The 20551-nt window shown below is 38.0% G+C and overlaps 1 protein-coding gene across 10 annotated transcripts in view; it reads left to right on the top strand.

The window, feature by feature from the left end:
• The window catches only part of LOC106881975 (zinc finger MYM-type protein 4), a 92410-nt gene extending 73049 nt beyond the window's left edge, over positions 1–19361 (top strand). For 7 of the 10 annotated variants that reach the window (XM_089343156.1, XM_089343154.1, XM_089343161.1 and 4 more), the window contains 10 exons: positions 4333–4418; positions 5639–5903; positions 7997–8178; positions 8764–8914; positions 9553–9756; positions 10823–11251; positions 11748–11873; positions 12842–13075; positions 14672–14792; positions 16041–19361. In XM_089343156.1, the coding sequence (XP_089199282.1) occupies positions 4333–4418; positions 5639–5903; positions 7997–8178; positions 8764–8914; positions 9553–9756; positions 10823–11251; positions 11748–11873; positions 12842–13075; positions 14672–14792; positions 16041–16230 (1988 nt within the window). In that variant the 3' untranslated portion in view covers positions 16231–19361. The remainder of the gene's footprint in view (positions 1–4332; positions 4419–5638; positions 5904–7996; positions 8179–8763; positions 8915–9552; positions 9757–10822; positions 11252–11747; positions 11874–12841; positions 13076–14671; positions 14793–16040) is intronic. The other 3 variants (XM_089343157.1, XM_089343155.1, XM_089343164.1) reach the window with 1 other exon arrangement.
• Positions 19362–20551: the final 1190 nt, after the last annotated feature.

The following is a 20551-nucleotide window of genomic DNA, read 5'->3' as shown; positions in this document are numbered from 1 at the left end:
CACCATGTTCATTCACACTCAATCAACACCATATTCACCTTCAACACTATGCTTGCATGTGCACGCACACGCATGTACACACTTAACTTTGTTTATATATACACTTTACACTGTACTCACACACTCCACACTATGCTTACACGTTCAATGCTATGTTTACACACTCAACATTTTGTTCACTTACACACTTAACATGCACACACACACACACATACACACAACACCAGACTTACACACTTATCACCACATTCACATCTGCGCCACCAGCCCTCTTCCCCACCACCACCACACAAACACTTAAGACACCTGTAACATTTCGAGTTGACTATTAATTGCACTAACCTCACCTGCTTATCCAGTTTCAATATTAGTTACTGAAAGCGTAGAGTGCATTGCACTTCCTCCTCCACCTCCTCCTCTTCCTATCCTAACACTGACTGAAGTGACTTGCAGTTGATACGTCTTAAGTGGATCTCTTAATACAGGTTGCTACATACAGGTTTATGGTCAAAGAGTGCTATACATATATACATACATACATATATATATATACACACACACACACACACACTCATGCACACATATATGCACACACTCATACATATATATATATATATATATATATATATATATATATATTCAGTATGAGAACATGGGCAATGGGTAAAATATTATTATAAGATCTGGTAATTAGTCATATATTAATTAATATTGATTAATTATCAGGAGGCCAGCACATCTAAAGAATCAAAGAGATTCAGAAATATTATCTGCAATCTCAGGGGATTAAGGTACATTTAAAAAAATAACGTCGACCACTAACGTGGACAGTTAATGCGCTAGACACAAGATGTGATCTATTTCTAGCGCATTAACTGTCCACGTTAGTGGTCGACGTTATTTCTTAAAATATATATATATATATATATATATATATATGAACTTGACACATTTACATGCATATTTTATACACACATTTACATGCATGCACGCACATGCACAGACAATATTCCAAGCATATCCGTGTATGTAACATTATACATAAGTATACGCACATCTTTGCATATGTTCACGCTTACATACATACACACATACAGGTGTATATTGGTGACTCTTTTCTTTTGATCTGTGATGTTGGTTATTTAGTACCTTACAGATTAGACTCAGCATATTTTGAACTCATTACTTTATTAACTACACTGTACATGGTGTTGGCCATGATATATATATATATATAGAAACTATTGAGGGTGCATGGCTTAGTGGGTAGGGTGTTGCACTTATGATCTCAAGGTCTTGGTTTCAATTCCTGGATCGGGTGCTATGTTGTATTTTGGAGCAAAACAATTCATCTCATGTTGCTCTGTGGTCGCTTCAACACCTGCCATGTGGTACAGTATGCACCTGTTTAGTCAACATTGATTTAGTGGAGGGTGTGAACTGATATACAACACAGACATTCAATCACTATAAACAAATCGTTTGTGCAAATTGTTCAGTAAGAAATTGCAGCACCGGTTTTTCTCAAACTACAAGAGACTACCTTCATCAGCATCATCATGATCATCTTCATCATCATTATTGTTTGAAACTAGGAGAAAGAAGCTCCATATTGAGTCAAGCATGATTGGGTTTCCATTTTCAGTTATGATTGTTTCATTTCTCTAACACTTAATTCTTTTAAGCATCTGACCTTCTGTCCCTCAGACCAGCTTAAATCATGGGGAAAATAATGACATTAATCTAATGACTCATTTCTTGTACTTTGTGTGTGTGCATGAGTGCATGGTGTGGTGTGGTGTGTGTGTGTGTGTGTGTGTGTGTGCAACACGCCAGGTAATTTGAATCAAGCATTCTGTCAATGAATCATTGCCATTATGTCATTTAAGACTACTGTGTTATGGTTGAGTTAGATCTTGTGAGTGGCACTTGAGTTAGTTGACTTGGTGAGTTCTTGGGTTGATTGATATAGTTGACCCGAACAGATTTGACTTGGCTGGGGAAAGGGATGGCTGGACAAATTGAGGCAGTCAACTTGGGAAAATTGAAATGGCTGGCCTGGGTAAATGATGACAAATTGAGTCAGTTAACTTGAGAAAATTGAAATGGATAGACTGGGCTAATTGAGATGGTTTAACCCTGAGGAAATAGAGACAGTGTGACCCTGGGCAAACCAAGACGGTGTGACCCTGGGCAAACTGAGACGGTATGATTCTGGGAAAACTGAGACGGTGTAACCCTGGGAAAACCAAGACGGTGTGACCCTGGGAAAACCAAGACGGTGTGACCCTGGGAAAACCGAGATGGTGTGACCCTGGGAAAACCGAGACGGTGTGACCCTGGGAAAACCGAGACGGTGTGACCCTGGGAAAACCGAGACGGTGTGACCCTGGGAAAACCGAGACGGTGTGACCCTGGGAAAACCGAGACGGTGTGACCCTGGGAAAACCGAGACGGTGTGACCCTGGGAAAACCGAGACGGTGTGACCCTGGGGAAACCGAGACGGTGTGACTCTGGGAAAACCGAGACGGTGTGACCCTGGGAAAACCGAGATGGTTTGACCCTGGGTAAATCAAGATGAGTTGACTCCACCAGGCAATTTGAAGCATTTGATTTTAAGTAGATTGACACAATTAGTTGATTTGGACAAATTGAGACAGTCATTTTTGGGCAAATTTATGTGATTGGTTTGAGTATTCTCCTAAATTTGCCCAAAATACTGATTTAACACAAGATAGCTGCAATGACGGAAATTAAGGTAGCTGATTTGGGTAAAGTGAGATGGGTTAATTCAGGAAACTGGAGATATTTGGGACAACATTTTACAGATTCTAAGATGAGAGAAGATTCTATAATAAAGTATGTGTTTCTATATTTGTTAGAAATCGAGAAAGAGGGAGAGTATTTGAAGTACTGCCTTCACTGTCTTTGCTACATAGTCTTAGTACATAAAGTTTGATGTTGTGACATTCATGCCTTAGTGTTTATCTTAATGTAATCAGTTCTTTGAATTAGTAAATGAGCTATTTGATGTTGCTTGATGAAATATTGCTGTCATTGTCATCACCACCACTAACACTGTCACCACCACCACCATCATTGCTTTACTACTGTCATCACCACCACCACCGTTACCACTGCCGCCACCACTACCATTATTGCTATTCGTGTTATCACCACCACCATCGCCACTGCTATCATCACACCACCATCACCATTCTATCTCCACAACCATTACTACTATCTCTGCTACCACTGCCACTATCATTACTGCTATTGCTGTCACCACTACCGCCATCACTACCATTATGACTAACCACCAATACCACCATCATTACCTTGCTACCGCCATAATCATCATCACATTGCAATCACTAACTGCCCTCATTTTCATCAAGGGTTACCATGGATTTTGTTCCTTATTTCTGGAGCCAATTAACAAAAAAAAAAAAAAAAAAAGGATACTGGTCAAATACTGGCTCAGGGGCAAACTAACTGATTATGCTCACCTTTCCATTTTGTGACAATTTAAGGTTTTCAATTAGCTTGGTTCGTTTAAAAGTTTTCTAAAATTTCTTTTTTAATTCTGTAAAGTTATGTTTAATTACAGTCGTTTCCCCCCCCCCTTTTCTTTCTTTTCACATTGAATTTTGATTTGAGTACAAGTTTTATTTTTCATTTTGCTTTAATTCCTCCAACTCAGCACTTGTAGATTCTGTATTCTTTGTTTTATTAATGTAAAATTTTAATCTGGAAAAAAAAAAAAAAAAAAAAAAAAAGGGTGAAAGGAAAAGTTCAAAACAAAACTGAACTGGAATTTTTTTCCGTTTTTTTATATTCTGTAATTTGAATTTGTTTCACCAAGGTACCACTGCCTCTTATTTTAACCCTTTAGCATTTAAACTGGCCAGATCTGGTCCCTCACATCTACCCTACAATGTCATTCTAAAAAAAATAAACACATCAAAATCTCAAAGCTATGAGATTATGCATGATTAACCCTTTCGTTACTGTATTTATTTTGAGATGATCTGTTTCTTTCAATTACTTTAAATATAACAAAGAATTTAGTAAAATAACTTAGTTATCATTAAGCTAGTGTTAGGAATATAAACTGTGACTAAGGTTTGGTGGGAGATTTTAATTCAAAACTTATGAAAGCAAGACATTTATACTCAGAGCCAGAGCCGGTTTCAGCCGGGTTGGTAACGAAAGGGTTAATTCCAAACAATGTGAATAAATAAGCATTACTTTTGACGGAGCAATGCTATAGGGTTAAATGTGCTGACTTTTTATTTACTTTTATTTATTTTTGTTTTTGTGTTCTTTAGGTGGACAACGCCCACAGACTTCCACCAGCCTGAAATCAACTACACAAGTGCCAGTCATAATTAGTTCTCAAAATACATCTCAAAAGGTCAGTATCACCAGTTCCTTTGGGGTTTTTTTCCATTTGTAGTTGCATGGGTTATCACGGATTCTCAACTGGGGTCCATCAAAGATTTTCAGAGATCCACGGATGCAATATAGTAAATTGGGAGTCCACAATAGTTTTTCAGGGACCATGAAAAGACTGTGCTTCAAACCAGTAAAGTTTATGTGCCATGTATCGCTTATATTTCCACAGTACACAAAATATTTTAACCAATTTTTATACAATTCTTAATGATATTTAATTCTAAAAACACAACAGGATTTTTTAAACATCGAATGCCTATGGGGGTCCACCCAAATAAAATAGGAAATAAAGGGGTCATGGGCAAGAAATGGTTGAGAACCCCTGGGTTGTCATCATCACCATTGTCATCAATCACTGGACGTTACAGAGTCCTACAACTCCTAGGACGGATTGCCCTATTTCCATGGCTTAGAAATGACCAAGATTACAACATTACTCCCAAACAGAATGTTAGTCCATTGCAGGGTTACTCAATAACAGCTGAGTGGACAGGTGCAGCATGAAATTAAGTGTTTGGCTCAAGAACACAATGCATCACCTGGTCTGGGAATTGAAACAACAGTCTTGTGATTGTGAGTCCATCACCCTAACCACTAGGCCACATGCCTTCACTCAGTATCATATATTATCATCAAGTTATTGTTTTATAGCCAGTTGCTGTTCACATTGCTAACCCATTCCTGTGTTTTTTTTTTTTACACAAACATACATTTGTACTACACTCTCGGAGTGGTTGGCGTTAGGAAGGGCATCCAGCTGTAGAAACTCTGCCGAATCAGATTGGAGCCTGGTGTAGCCATTTGGTTTCACCAGTCCTCAGTCAAATCGTCCAACCCATGCTAGCATGGAAAGCGGACATTAAACGACGACGACGATGATGATGATGATATTTATATATATATATATATATATATAGACACCATTTTGAGCATGGCCATTGTCAGTACCACCTGACTGGCCTTTGTGCCGGTGGCACGTAAAAGCACCCATTACACTCTCAGAGTGGTTGGTGTTAGGAAGGGCATCCAGCTGTAGAAACTCTGCCAAATCAGATTGGAGCCTGGTGTAGCCATCTAGTTTCACCAGTCCTCAGTCAAATTGTCCAACCCATGCTAGCATGGAAAGCGGACGTTAAATGATGATGATGATGGTACATATGTACTTTGTTTCTGTTGTAGACGTCTTTGAGTGTTGTTTCTTCTGGTGGTGGCAGCAGTAATAGCAGCAGCAGCAGTAGTTCCTCTGCTGGCACCAGTACCGGAGATATCGGTAGCCTCACAGCAGCAGCAGCAGCGGCAGCACCGAATGGTGGTAACCAGCAGATTATCATCCAGCCCACACCTCCAAAACAAGTGAAAAACAAATCCCTGCTCTGCAAGCCGTTTGTACAGACCAAAGCCACATCCTGCCGTCCTCACACTCAATGCAAAGAAGTACAGACTGGTAAATGCTTTATTATATCTTCTGTTACTGTCCCATGTTTTTATATTACAATTCTGTCTTGACTACTTTCTGTGTCAGTAACCGTCTTCTGGGGGGCATTTCTGCAACCTGCTAATTAAGCCATAGCTTTGGATCCTGACATGGGTTAGTACGCCAGGTCAGAGTAGACCCGGAAATAATAATGGCTGGGAGGTGATTCCACACCCTTCCAAAATGTGAAATATATATTGTTTGCGATAGTTTTCTCTTTAAACGGAGCGGGACATTTAAAGTTGGAAACGCACACGAGTTGATGTAATCGCCTGACTGGCCTTTGTGCGGGTGACACGTAAAAGCACCTACTACACTCTCTGAGTGGTTGGCATTAGGAAGGGCATCCAGCTGTAGAAACTCTGCCAAATCAGATTGGAGCCTGGTGTAGCCTTCGGGCTCCACCAGCCCTCAGTCAAATTGTCCAACCCATGCTAGCATGGAAGGCGGACGTTAAACGACGATGTTAAATACGGTCTCCAACTGAGGATTGCAGAGCACGTCTCTCATGCCGAGCATAAAATCAATTGATATTGGGGTATGTATTAGACTGCCTTGAGATTCCATCCTGAAGGTAGGCCTATTTTTTAAAATATTCATTACGTGGCTCATATGTGTATTTATCATAGAATTGGTGGTTCTTTGAAGCTTTCGCTTTAATTTTTTAGCAAGTGGTATCTTTACCCTTTTCTTTAAATATCTTATACCTGTGTAGGTAGAAGTCTTGCTAGCCACCTCATTATTACTGTTTTTAACAGTAATAATATTTTATTTATATATATATATATATATATATATATATATATACATATATATATATATATATATATATATACATATATATATATATATATATACATATATATATATATATACATACATATATATATAATAATATTAGGGACAAAATCCAAAATTACAGGTAAAAACTCAATTCAATTATTAATTTTTCTATATGTGATAGTGGATTTTCATCGATGAGTTCTTGAAACTTGGTTCTTTTCCCTAAAACTATATATATATATATATATATATACACGTAAAAGCACCCACTACACTCTCAGAGTGGTTGGCATTAGGAAGGGCATCCAGCTGTAGAAACTCTGCTATATATATATATATTGGAGCCTGGTGTAGCCATCTGGTTTCACCAGTCCTCAGTCAAATCGTCCAACCCATGCTAGCATGGAAAGCGGACGTTAAACGATGATGATGATGATGATGATGATGATGATATATATATATATGTATGTATAATATATGAGAGTAGACTGGAGTGTGTAAGCCACAAGCTTACATGTGCTATTGGTTCACTGGTTGTGTCCCTGTCACAGACACTTTCTCTCAGTGACCATTTCTACCTATGAATTTTAGGTACCATGGCAATATATATATATATATATATATATATATATATATATATATATATATATATATATAGTTAAGTATATGCCTTCTCATCAGCAACTCCAATGAAGAACAGCCATCACACTTTAGTCCTTTTATTAACAAATTACCTGAGACCACCTGTGGTTTTGTGGTACAAACTTTAGGTACCAACGTGGCTGTGTGAGTAAGAAGCTTGCTTCCCAACCACTTGTTTCTGGGTTCAGTCCCACTATGTGTCACCCTGGGCAAGTGTCTTCTGTTATAGCGCCAGGCTGACTAAAAAGCCTTCTGAGTGGATGAAAACTAAAAGAAGAACCTCAGGTGTGTGTACGCCCACACACTACTACTGCTACTGCTACTGCTACTACTACTACCACCACCACCACTACTACTACTACTACTGGTAACAAAAGCAACAGTGAAGCAGCAAAATTAAGTTCACCCCACTCCAATACAAGCAGCTAAAACTGCAGTAAACAGTATGATGCATCCTTGGAGGGGAAATAGGTGGTCCTTTGCACATATCGACATGAAATGGTGGTGGTGGTGGTGGTGGTGGGTAAAAGAGGCAATAAAAACCTTCCACTGTATATACGTGTTGACTGTTGTTTAGTAATTTTCCCTCCTGTCCTACGTTCTCTCCTCACGCTCGACTTGTTTGTCTCTACTTACAGAAGGAGAGCCTGAAGCCAAGACACACATTCTTCCTGTTCCAGTACCTGTCTATGTACCCTTGCCTCTACCCATGTACAATACTATCTCACCGTTCATGTTCCCTGTGCCCATTCCCATACCAGTTCCATGTTTCATACCAACTACCAAAAAGTCAGCATCCAGTATATTCAAGCATATTAAAGTAAGTAGACACCTTGTTCTGTTTTGTTTCCAATGGTCCATTATTTAGTTGTAGGTCTCCAATGGAACAGCCCATTATTCAGTTGCATTCACCAATGGAATGGTCCATTATACTGTTGTGACTCTCCAGTAGAGCAGTCCATTATGCAGTTGTGACTCCGCTGTGGAACTGTCCATTATGCAGTTTTGACTCTCTAATGGAATAATCCATTACTCAGTTGCGTCTCTCTAATGGAATGGAATGGACTAATATTCAGTTGTGATTCTAATGGAATGGTCCATATTCAGTTGTAAATTTCCAGTGGAACAGTCCATTTTCCAATTGTAGATTTCAATAATAGTCCACTTTGTTATGCCTCATGATTTGCAGTCTGCTGCAAAATTGTCTTGAATAAAACCAGTTTTTGGTGAAAAAAGGATTGGGAACTGCTGGTTTAGAGAGTGGGAGTGGTCCTCTTGAGTATAGGGGTTTAAACTTGTTTGATTTCCCTCAATGTTTTCATTTTTTTTTGTTTTATAATTTCATCCATTCCTTTTTGCATTAACAAAAACAAAACAAAAAAAACAAAACTTTTTATTTTATTAGGAAATCCAGGAAAAAATTCCTGCAGATCCATTTGAAGCGGAATTGTTGATGATGGCTGAGGCTGTAGCCCATTCTGAACAGTCAACCAGTGATGAAGATGATGGCTTAGATACTGCTGATGCTGCTGCTGCTGCTATTGATGGCAATGACAGTGAGTGACTCCAAGAGTTGTTGTTGTTGTGGCAGGATGTGTGTGTGTTAATGAGTATTATAACATTTCATGTAGGGATGGTGGTGTTTATGTATGTGTGTAATTGTGTTGGTCTGCAAACATGTGAGTGTGTGGTAAAGAAGTTTGTTTCACAACTATATGGTTTGAAGTCTAATTTTACTGTCTGGTACTTTTGGCAATTATCTTCTGCTGACCATAGCCTTAAGAGTTGATTTGTTAGACAGAAATTGAAAGGAAGCCCATCCTCTGTATGTATATGTGTGTGTGTGTGTGGTGCCATGTAAAAAGCATCCAATACACACTGTAAAGTGGTTGGCGTTAGGAAGGGCATCCAGCTGTAGAAACTCTGCCAGATCAGATTGGAGCCTGGTGCAGTCATCTGGTTCACCAGTCCTCAGTCAAATCGTCCAACCCATGCCAGCATGGAAAGCGGACGTTAAACGATGATGATTTAGCATAAGCAACAGAGTAACTTCAGCCTAGTGTTTTGTGCGTTGGCGCTTACCAAGAACATGAAACTCTCGGCCCTTGCATCACTCTGTTGCTTCTACTAAATATTAATAAATATATATATCAGTAGTTTCCTGTATTTGAACCTGGCGTCTCTGTCTTTGCAGAAGTACTGAACACCAACGAGGACACTTTAACAGTAGCTTCTATTACACCTCAATGTGAAGACACGACAACTGCAGCCAATACCTGCAGTAAAGACTTTGATGACGATGTCCTTCAGATGTCCCTCAATATAACTGCTGCTGAAATACCTGAGCCATCGTTAGACTTGGAGTCTTTTTTAGAATTTGCTCCACCACTTGGTTCCTGTAAGTAATTTAAAGTCTTTGTTTGGTTGTTGTTGTTGTTGGTATTGTTGTTTGTATTGCTTTGTAAATTCAGTGAATTAGAAATTGATTAGTTATTGATTTGAACCTCAGTGTTTTTTTTGTAAACTGTCTTGTCCCCTTCCTGTAATATTTAAAAGCCTGATATCTAATATTAGTAACAGAGTGTCTAACCTCTCTTCTAAAAAAATTTTCAAGAAAGCTGCCCCCTATTATAACAATACCCTAGCCAATAGTGGCTTCAAAGATAAAATTAATATATAATCACTCTAATAGTAATCAAAATATTAATAATAGATGTAATGGCATCAAAGATGAAGTAATGCATAGACTGAACTGAACCGTAACCAATCTGCACATCCGTAACCAATCTGCACAACCAATCTGCACATCCTCTGCACATCACGGATGGTTATTCAACAATTTCCCCTCACAGCTGCCATTAAGCATTTTGCTCATCTTTATGTTTTGAGTTCAAATACCACCAAGATCAATTTTGCCTTTCATCCTTTTGGGATAGTCCCCTCCCTCAAAATTTCAGGCTTTGTGCATATAGTAGTGGAGGCGCAATGGCCCACTGGTTAGGGCAGCGGACTCGTGGTCATAGGATCATGGTTTCGATTCCCAGACCGGGCGTCGTGAGTGTTTATTGAGCGAAAACACCTAAAGCTCTACGAGGCTCCGGCAGGGGATTGTGGTGAACCCTGCTGTACTCTTCCACCACAACTTTCTCTCACTCTTTCTTCCTGTTTCTGTTGTGCCTGTAATTCAAAGGGTCAGCCTTGTCACACTGCATCACGCTGAATATCCCCTGAGAACTACGTTAAGGGTACACGTGTCTGTGGAGTGCTCAGCCACTTGCACGTTTATTTCACGAGCAGGCTGTTCCGTTGATCGGATCAACTGGAACCCTCGTCGTCATAAGCGACGGAGTGCCAACAACAGCATATAGTAGAAAGGTTATTCATATTGGCTTGCTCTGTTTCTTGTGCAATCATTTACTAAAGTTTTATTATTATTATTATTATTATTATTATTTTATTTGCAGCCAATACTACCTCTGTGCTGAAAGGGCGCCTCGATATGAAGTCAAAACAGGTTGGACGGGGTAACAAACGGCCGGCAGTGACTCCTGGACGTGGGGGTCGGCGGAACAAGCGATCACGTGTTGGCGACGACGACTCGTTCTTGTTGGAAGGCGAGGAGAATGCAGACAGCCAACACATGTCGCCTGATTCTAACATGAGCTTGAAGTATACTTACGGTGTCTATGCATGGAGACAGTGGGTTCTACAGAAAAATGCCCAACTCGAGAAAGTATCGAAGTCCGGTACGGGCCGTTTAAAACTGTTCAAGACCAATTTGCTGCAGTGCACACCGGATGAGCTGAACTACTCACTTTGTCTTTTTGTCAAGGAAGTACGGAAACCGAACAAGGAGGAGTATTCTCCCGACAGCATACTTTATCTATGTTTGGGTAAGTTACTTTATCGGATGCTGTTTTTCTGGGGATTTTGTGTTGGCCCTAGTCACGTGACTTGAAGTTGTTAATCTTCAAATAATGACATTAAAGGTTATCGTTAGGCCTAACTCATCGTAAGGTAAATACCACCATGACCGATATCCAAAATACAGTGGAGAAGGCTAGCCACTGGATTTGGTTAAAAAGAGACGATGAGCGATGGCTAGAGAAATATTGAGCTTTGTTTTTAGTAACCAGTTGATCTAGGAAGTGGGGCCTCATATCAGTGAGGGGGGGCCGGTGCGCATTGATGCCGTCGAGAGGTAGGCCCCAAAACGGCGCGCATTCTCTCCTGATGACCCCATACACTTGCTGGCTTCCGGTATGCGGGGTTCTCGACTGGTAGCACTTGCATGTGCGAGTTGTTTGCAAGACATCAGATCTTTAACATTACTTCTTGCTATCGTTATTCGATAATTCTTACGTTATTGTCTTCTTCTATTACCACCAGGCATTCAACAATATCTATTTGAAAATGGAAGGATTGACAATATTTTCACAGACATGTATTATGAAAAGTTCACTGAATGTCTCAATGAAATCTTGATACGTTATCAACCTAAGATCAATGGGATTGGTAAGTGATTAGTGTTATTGATTTATCATCTGATAGTGTGTATGTTGCTTTTATCTTTTACAGTCATTGGACTGCAGCCATGCTTAAACACTGCCCTTGAAGGGTTTTAGTTGAACAAATTGACCCCTGATCTTATTTTTCTCTTTGAGTCTGGCACTTATTTTATCAGCCTCTTTTGCAAAATATCCAAGTCATGGGAGATGTGAATAAGCTAACATTCATTATCGAGTGTGTTTGTGTATGTGTGTGACACCGTATGATTGATCAGTTTTTGATTCAAAAATCTTTAGATAATTAATTTAAAAATTAAAATCATTATAAGATGAACCTCTTCAGAAGGGAATAAAGATATGCTGATTAGAAATACGTGTTGAGATAATCAGCATATCTTTATTGCCTCTGAAGAGATTCATCTTATAATGATTTTAATTTTTAAATTGATTATCTAAAGATTTCTGAATTGAAACAGCTGTCAGAGATGTTGTCATATCTTATAATTAATAATTTTATTAATTATCTCTCCATTTTCTTCTTATCCTTTATTATATTATATATATATATTGGTAAGTGATTAGTGTTGGCTGCAGTCAAATGCCTGAAACAAAATAAAAGAGTATATATATATAATGATTTAATATACACAATTAAAAAAAAGAGATACTAATAGTTTCATACTTGGAAATATATTGAAGACAATCCTTCAGCTAAGCTCATAACTAAGCCTGAACAATTGCTTGGAAATACATGGTATGTTATACAAATCTGCCAATTTAATGTATCTGAAAGCATGAAACTAGGAGTTACTCTTTTGTAATTGTGTGTATTAAATGATATTTATCTCTTGCTGGATGGAGTACCTTTTTTTTTTTTTTTTTTTTTTTTTTTTTTGTTAATCCTGCCTATATTGGACCTGTAAACAATATCTATATATGCGTTTTGGTAACGTATTCTTTATTCTTTCTGTGCAGGTCAGCTGGTGTGTCGCATTGAAGAAGAGTATCTATGGGAGTGCAAACAGCTCGGTGCTCACTCGCCACATGTGCTGCTTAATACACTTATCTACTTCAACACCAAACACTTCATGCTAAAAACCCCCGAGGACCACATAAAGCTCTCCTTCACCCACATCATGAAGCACTGGAAGAAAACCATACCTGGTAAAGGAGGTTCCGGCCGCAGTGTTTACCTCAGATACTATTGCAGTATGTCTTCGATAGCTTTTGGAGTTCACACTTACCATTAGGTCTTAATGATTCTTACCGATTGTGAATTCTAGTAAGACCGTTTCAGTTTAATCTTAGGCGTTGACGTTAACTGCTTTCTGCTTTTTTAAATAACACATATGTATATCTATCTCTCTCTCTCTCTTTATATATATTTATATATTTATATATATATATATATATATATATATATATATATATATTAGGTTGGAAAGAAAGTCCTTTTGCATTTTTGACCCGATCACTTTGAGGCTACATTTTCAGTACTTAGCATTACTTACATTCAGTACTTAACCCATAAACTGCGATAGGCCACCTCAGTGGCCGACGCGACAGTGCGACAGGCCACGGAAGTAGGGCATGATCTGACCTAATTTTGATGACGTATAATGTATGCACACGATACCCTTTCACCCCAGAAACAGTGTAGCCAATCACAGAAGGTGTTAAGAAACACTGAGTATTTTTTTCGAGTGATAGATCGATGTTGACCTTTACCCAAAATAGGCTCAGCAGTTCGTGTTACATACAGCAAAATCCCAGCAGTTTATGGGTTAAGCATTAATTTTTACATTTTAATGGCTTTTCTTTCTTTATAGCTAACTTTGTACCATAGTGATTAAATTCATATTGATTTTACTCATTTAACCCTTTCGTTACTGTATTTATTCTGAGATGATCTGTGTTTCTTTCAATTACTTTAAATATAACAAAGAATTTAGTGAAATAACTTAGTTACCATTAAGCTAGTGTTAGGAACATAAATTATGACTAAGGTTTGGTGGAAGATTTTAATTCAAGGCTTATGAAAACAAGACATTTGTAGTCAGAGCCAGAGCCGGTTTCAGCCGGGTTGGTAACAAAAGGGTTAAAATGAATTTAGATATAACCTATATCAGACATTGCATGCCTTATGAATTCAAATGGGGCACTTCAACAATGCAAATGACAAGAAATATTTGTTCTGGCCATAGACATGAAGCTTTAAGTGTCTGGACATGCCAGAGGTGCCTGGCCAGTTTTTCTTGAAAACTCATTCTCTTGTAGATTCCCCTCAATCTAGACAGCCAACTATTCTTTTCATGGAGAATTCAAAGCAGACTGCTTGACAGTTAGCAAAATAGTTGAATTCAATTCACACTTTGATCATAAAACCCCTTTTTGATATCTTTGGTATCAAAAGGTTAGATACATTAAAACCGAAGATGCATCTGTTTTTTTTTCCCCATCTTGAAATGCAACCAGACTTACTTTCCAACCCAAGTATATATATATATATATATATATATACACATATATATATAATATCTTCATTTAACAATGTCTAATACCACTAATGGCTATGTATCTTTCTTCTATTCTTTTATGGCAAAAAAGGCTGAAATCTGTGGAAATTACAAAAAACGGCTGCTTAATATTAATCTGTGAGTTGTAAACTAAAACAGACTTAAAAACCTATGATAATGGTAGACAGGTTGTAGTTTGTTCATACGATTTACCTTGGCTTACCTGAGCTGTAGATGATGTGTTTTTTGTCACATTTGCATTCCACAAAATTATATCTATTTTATGCAGATTCTGAGATTGTTAACCAAAAGAAACGACGTGAGGAAATGCCTGCATATGAGCAGTGTGAGAACCACGACAACCCGTTAAGATGTCCTGTGAAACTTTATGAATTCTATTTGTCGAAATGGTAAGTGTTGGTCTCTCTTTTGTAGATTTTGGTTTGTGAAAGCAGTGGAGGTTTGGTATTTGCTTGGTCCAGTGTTGTAGGTAAATAGTTAGCTTAAATGGACTCAGTGGTCAGTGTTCTTGGTAGAATTTATGTCAGGGCAAGAAATTAATCCTTTTGTTATCATACTTCTCATCATTGTCATTTAACGTCTGTTCTCCATGCTGGCCTGGGTTGGACTTTTTGACCGGAGCTGCCCGGGCTCCAAGTTTTTTCTTTTGGCTTGGTTTCTACAGCTGGATCCCCTTTCTAACACCAACCACGTTACAGAGCGTACTGGATGCTTTTTACGTGGCACCAGCTATGTTGAAATATATTAGTTATGTTTCAGTTACTTTTTAAAATAACAAAGAATTTAGTAAACTAAACTTGTCATTATTAAACTGGTGTTTGGAACATAAATCAGTGCTAAATTTTGCTGGGAAGTTTTTTTACCAAGAGTCACTTTAAAACTGGAAGATTGTATCATAGAGCCAAGATGAAACTCAGGCAGGTTGATTATTGAAAGGTTTAAGCCAGTACTTTGCTGTTTCTGTCACAACACGACCAGATATCATAAAAGATAGTTCAGTGTGATAAAGCATTTAATCTCTTTTTTTTTTTTTAACCATATTTGTGTTGAAATATACTGCTTGTGTATCAGACAAGTTTGAAAACTGCTGAGGTATTATGAACCTGGTGTTTGGAAGATAAATTTACATGAAATTTTGATGGAAAAATTTAACTAAGATTCTTTCATTATCATATTTCTGCCTTTGTTTCAGTTAATTTTGAAAATAATTAAGAAATTAGTAAAATACCTTTGTCATTGTTAAGTTGATATTGTAACATAAATTAACATGAAATTTTGAGGGAAGCTTTTAAGATTCACTTTAACTTTTTTTAATTATATTTTGGTTTCAGTTAATTTTGAAAATAGATAATTTAGGAAAATAACTTTATCCTTTTTTTGTTGTCTTGAGGGAGTCATTATTAGCATAATGATAACACAGGCATAGGTTTGATTCTGCTTATTTCATTATTAGTCAAAAAAGAAATGGAATCGAACCTGTGCATGTGTTGTTATTGGCGTAATGACCCTCCCAACAAAAAATTTATTTCAATGCATGATTTCACATCAAGAATCTTACAAAACCAAATATAAAAATGAAACATTATTAACCCTGTTTTTCTTTTATCTGTGTGTGTGTGTGTCTCTTTTTTTTGTAGCCCCGAGAGTATTAAAAACCGCAATGATGTCTTCTACTTGATCCCGGAAAGATCATGTGTCCCCGACAGTCCCGTGTGGTACTCAACCCAATCCTTATCCAGTGACATAATGACCAAAATGCTGAATCGAATACATTTGGTGAAAGAAATACAAGAAGCTTGTATAAACACACAACCAGTCTATATGTAAAACTAAAAACCTCTTTCCTCATTTCTTCTCTCCGTCTCTTTTTTCCCCTTTTTAAAAAATTTTTTTTAAAAGATTTCCGTCATCTTCTCTTCCTCCTTTTCTCACTACCCTTTCCCTCTCTCTCTCTCTCTCCCGCATCCTCCATCACCTCATCTTTTTCTTCTTCTTCCTCCTTTAACGAATTCATTTTTTATTTATTTATTTTTATTTTCTTACGTTTTTTTTTGTTTTTTTTCCCCCCCATTTTGTTTCCGATGGCATTAGCTACCACCAACATCACCATCAACTAGCATAACATAACGTCATGCAGTTTTTACATGTTGCTTCACATCGTACATCATGCATTGCATCGTGTCACAACATTGCATCACATTGCATCACATCACACCACTTACATTGCATCACCTCTCAGCATCCCCGCCCCATCCACCATCACTTCCTTCTCAAGCCATTTGGTTTTACAGCCGTCCCTCCTCTTAGAGACAGCTCTTCAAATCTTTCAATTCTACAACAAGAATTTGAAGAAAGAACATCATGAGATATCATAACAATAATAATAATAATAATAATAATAATAATAATAATAATAATAATAATGATAATAATAATAAACCATAAGATGGCTGATAGTTTTCTATTCAAGTTGTTACAGCAAAAAAAAAAAGTATTAATTTTTTTTGGCTTTCTACGTTCCAGTATTCCTACCTCCTACCCCCACCATCTTCTCCATGTTTCCAGTCTCATCATCATCATCATCATCATCATCATCATTATTATCATTATTATTACTTAGGTAATGAGCTGGCAGAGTCGTTAGCAATTTAGGCGAAATGCTTATCGGCATTTTGTCTCTCTTTACGTTCTGAGTTCAAATTCTGCTGAGGTCGACTTTGGCCTTTCATCCTTTCAGGGTCAATAAATTAAGTACCAGTGAAGTACTGGGGTTGATCTAGTCGACTGGCCCCTTCCCCCCAAAAACTTCAGGCCTTGTGCCTAGAGTAGAAAAGATTATTAATTTTATTAAGATGGCAAGCTGGTAGACTCATAAGCATGCTGGACAAAATGTTTAGTGGCGTTTCATCCGTCGTTATGGTCTGACTTCAGATTCTGCCATGGTTGACTTTGCCTTTTCAGGGTCAATAACATCAGTACCATGGATGTAACCGACTCGGCCCCTTGCCCCCAGAATTTCAGGCCTTGTCCCAAAAATTAGAAAGGATTATTGTTAAGGTGGCAAGCTAGCAGAATCGTTAGCACGCTGGACGAAATGCATAGCAGTATTTCATCTGCCGTTACGTTCGGGGTTCAAATTCCACCAAGGTCGACTTTGCCTTTCATTAGTTCGGGGTCGATAAATTAAATACCAGTGAAATTGTGGGGTTGATCTAGTTGACTTGTCCCCTCCCTCCAAAACTTCAGAATTACTATTATTATTATTATTATTAAGCCAGCGAGCTGGCAGAACCAATTAGCATGTTGGGTGAAACGCTTAGTGGTATTTCATCTGTCTTCGCATGCTGTGTTCAAACTCTGCTGAAGTCGACTGTTCCCTTCATCCTTTTGGGGTCGATAAAAGAAGTACCAGTTGAGTACTGAGGGGTCAATGTAATCGACTCGTCTGCCGTTACGTTTTGAGTTCAAAGTCTGCCGAGGTCGACTTTGCCTTTCATCCTTTCAGGGTCGATAAATTAAGTACCAGTTACGCACTGGGGTCGATGTAATCGACTTGATCCCTTTGTCTGTCCTTGTTTGTCCCCTCTATTTTTAGCCTCTTGTAGGCAATAAAGAAATAAGAAAGGATTATTATTATTATTATTATTATTATTATTAAGGCAGCAAGCTGGCTGAATCATTAGCAAGTTGGACGGAAATGCTTAATGGCATTCCTTTTGGCTCGTTACTTTCTGAGTTTAAATACCACCGAGGTCAGCTTTGCCTTTTATCCTTTTGAGGGTCAATAAAATAAAGTACCAGTTAAGTGCTGGGGTTGTTGTAATCGACTTCCTGCTCCCCCGCCCCAAATTTCTGACTTTATGCTGAAATTAGAAAGAATTATTGTTTGGATTCACATTCGGTACAAATGACATTTAAAAGTTTTGTGTATTCTCTTCATCAGCCATGACCATGTGGGAATCCATGTCTCTGTTTCCCCTCCTTCTTCCATCTCCATCTCTTCACTCATCACTCACCGATTGCCGGACATACACACACACACACAGAGACAGACAGAGGCAGATGAATAATCATAATCGGACACATTGACTCAGTGGCAATCCACCTTAATTAACATAAAGGACTACACACACAGAATGGGCCTGCTTTCTCAGAAGACCACACACACACACACACACACACACACACACACACACACACTTATATACACATGCTCACACACACACCACCTCACATACAGACTTATAAATACAGAGCTGTCTGCTCCTAAAGACCAACTCTACACACACACACACACACATGCGCTTACATTCACTAGGTGATCCATCAGATGTGAGACCTAAACATGGAGGAGTCTGCTTCATTAAACCTACACACACAAAGTGGTCTGTCAGACACAAGGACTAATAAAATACAGAAATGTCTGCTCTCTTACACACACACACACACACACACCGTTGCATGTGAGATCCAGTTATTGTTGTTCATTCCATAGATTTGCTACCATTATTCCTCCATTCTGTTATTCTTGTTTTTTTCGAACTACTGACACAGCTAACATTACCACGCATACATAGATGTTTGTATATACATACACACACACATATACAGATACATACATACAGATCTACAATTATATATATATATACATACATATATATATGGTATATATGTGTGTGTGTATATTGTATGCATATAGATGTATATGTCTTGATATTTTGCCAGATGTTGGGGAAGTAAGGGAGAGAGACCCATCTTTCCTTTCCTTCTATTTCATTAAAAACTGAAAAATGAAAAAAAAAAAATATTAAAAAATATTTAAAAAAAAAATATAAACAAACAAACTAGAATTCATCCTTACAAAATGAAGGTCTTGTGCTTTTTGTATGTTTCTTCTTAGAAAGAAAACTTCTTAATAAACGATAAATAAAACTTGACATTTTTTTTTTTAAAGCCCATTGCTTGTTGGTTTTTCATTTTTCTTTTTTTTTTTTTTTTGTTCTGATGCTGCATTGTTGGTTCTGTATCGGTACTTTGTCTGTACTTTGTTGATACCTTGGTTTTGACTGTTTCTTTCCATTCTGGTAATATAGACAAAGGCTGCGAACTGGCAGAATCGTTAGCACGCCGGGCGAAATGCTTAACGGTATTTCGTCTGCCGTTACGTTCTGAGTTCAAATTCCACCGGTAGAATGAAACTGGAGGAGTCTGTCATGTGTATGTATTTATGTATATTGGCATGTAACCCAACAGTTAGTGTTGCACTCACAATTGTGGGATTGTGATTTCAATTCCTGGACCAGGCAGGGTGCATTGTGTTCATGAAGAAAAAAAAAACCTTTATCTCTTGTTGCTCTGCGATTACTTTGACATCTGATGGGTGGCACACTGGTGCATCTGTACAGGCAATAGCATAAACCAGTTGTGCAGGTGGTGCAGCAAGAAATTAGAGGTGAGTCCATGATGTTTGTATGAGGGGTACTGAAAAGTTCCTGGCTTTAGATAAAAGAAAATGCAAGAGAATCAGATAACCCTTTAGTGTTCAGATTACTCTGCTAAATGTAATACTTTTTCACTCAAATTGTTTTGAATTAATTATGCATTATCTTATAGCTTTGAGGTTTCAATGATGCGATTGTTTATTTTTAGAATGTCAATGTAGGTTAGGTGTGAGAGGCTAGATATGGCCAGTTTGAATATAAAACATGTAGAGTATTTGGGCCAGATATGGCCAGTTTAAACACTAAAGGGTTAATTATGATTTTATTCAATATATTCTCCTCTCAGATTCACACACTAATAGCAGCAGTCCTTCAGTTTTTCTAAGCCGTGTAAAAGAACTCAGAAGATTGGGCCTCCAATCGGGCCTTTCGTAGTACAGTTAAAGCCAGGACCTTTTCAGCACCCCTCGTATGTGTTACTGCAGACCTGTAAAGGCAAGAGCAATTTCATCAACAGCATTTTCTGTTACAAAAGGGTATCCGTTTGCAGATGTACGTAATATTGAAATCCTTGAACACAATCGACCTACCACCAGTCTAGAGCACCAATTACGATGGAGTAATTGTATCGTGAGGATAGAAGATAATTAGATTCCTAAGTAATTTCTGTATGGTGTGTTAGCCCAGGGTAAAAGACCAGCACACAG

The sequence above is a fragment of the Octopus bimaculoides genome, chromosome 27 (genome assembly GCF_046866305.1).
Source record: "Octopus bimaculoides isolate indiv1 chromosome 27, ASM4686630v1, whole genome shotgun sequence".
Taxonomy (NCBI): Eukaryota; Metazoa; Mollusca; class Cephalopoda; order Octopoda; family Octopodidae; genus Octopus; species Octopus bimaculoides.
Note: the sequence above shows the minus strand (reverse complement) of the source record. Positions and strands in the feature narration are given on the sequence as shown.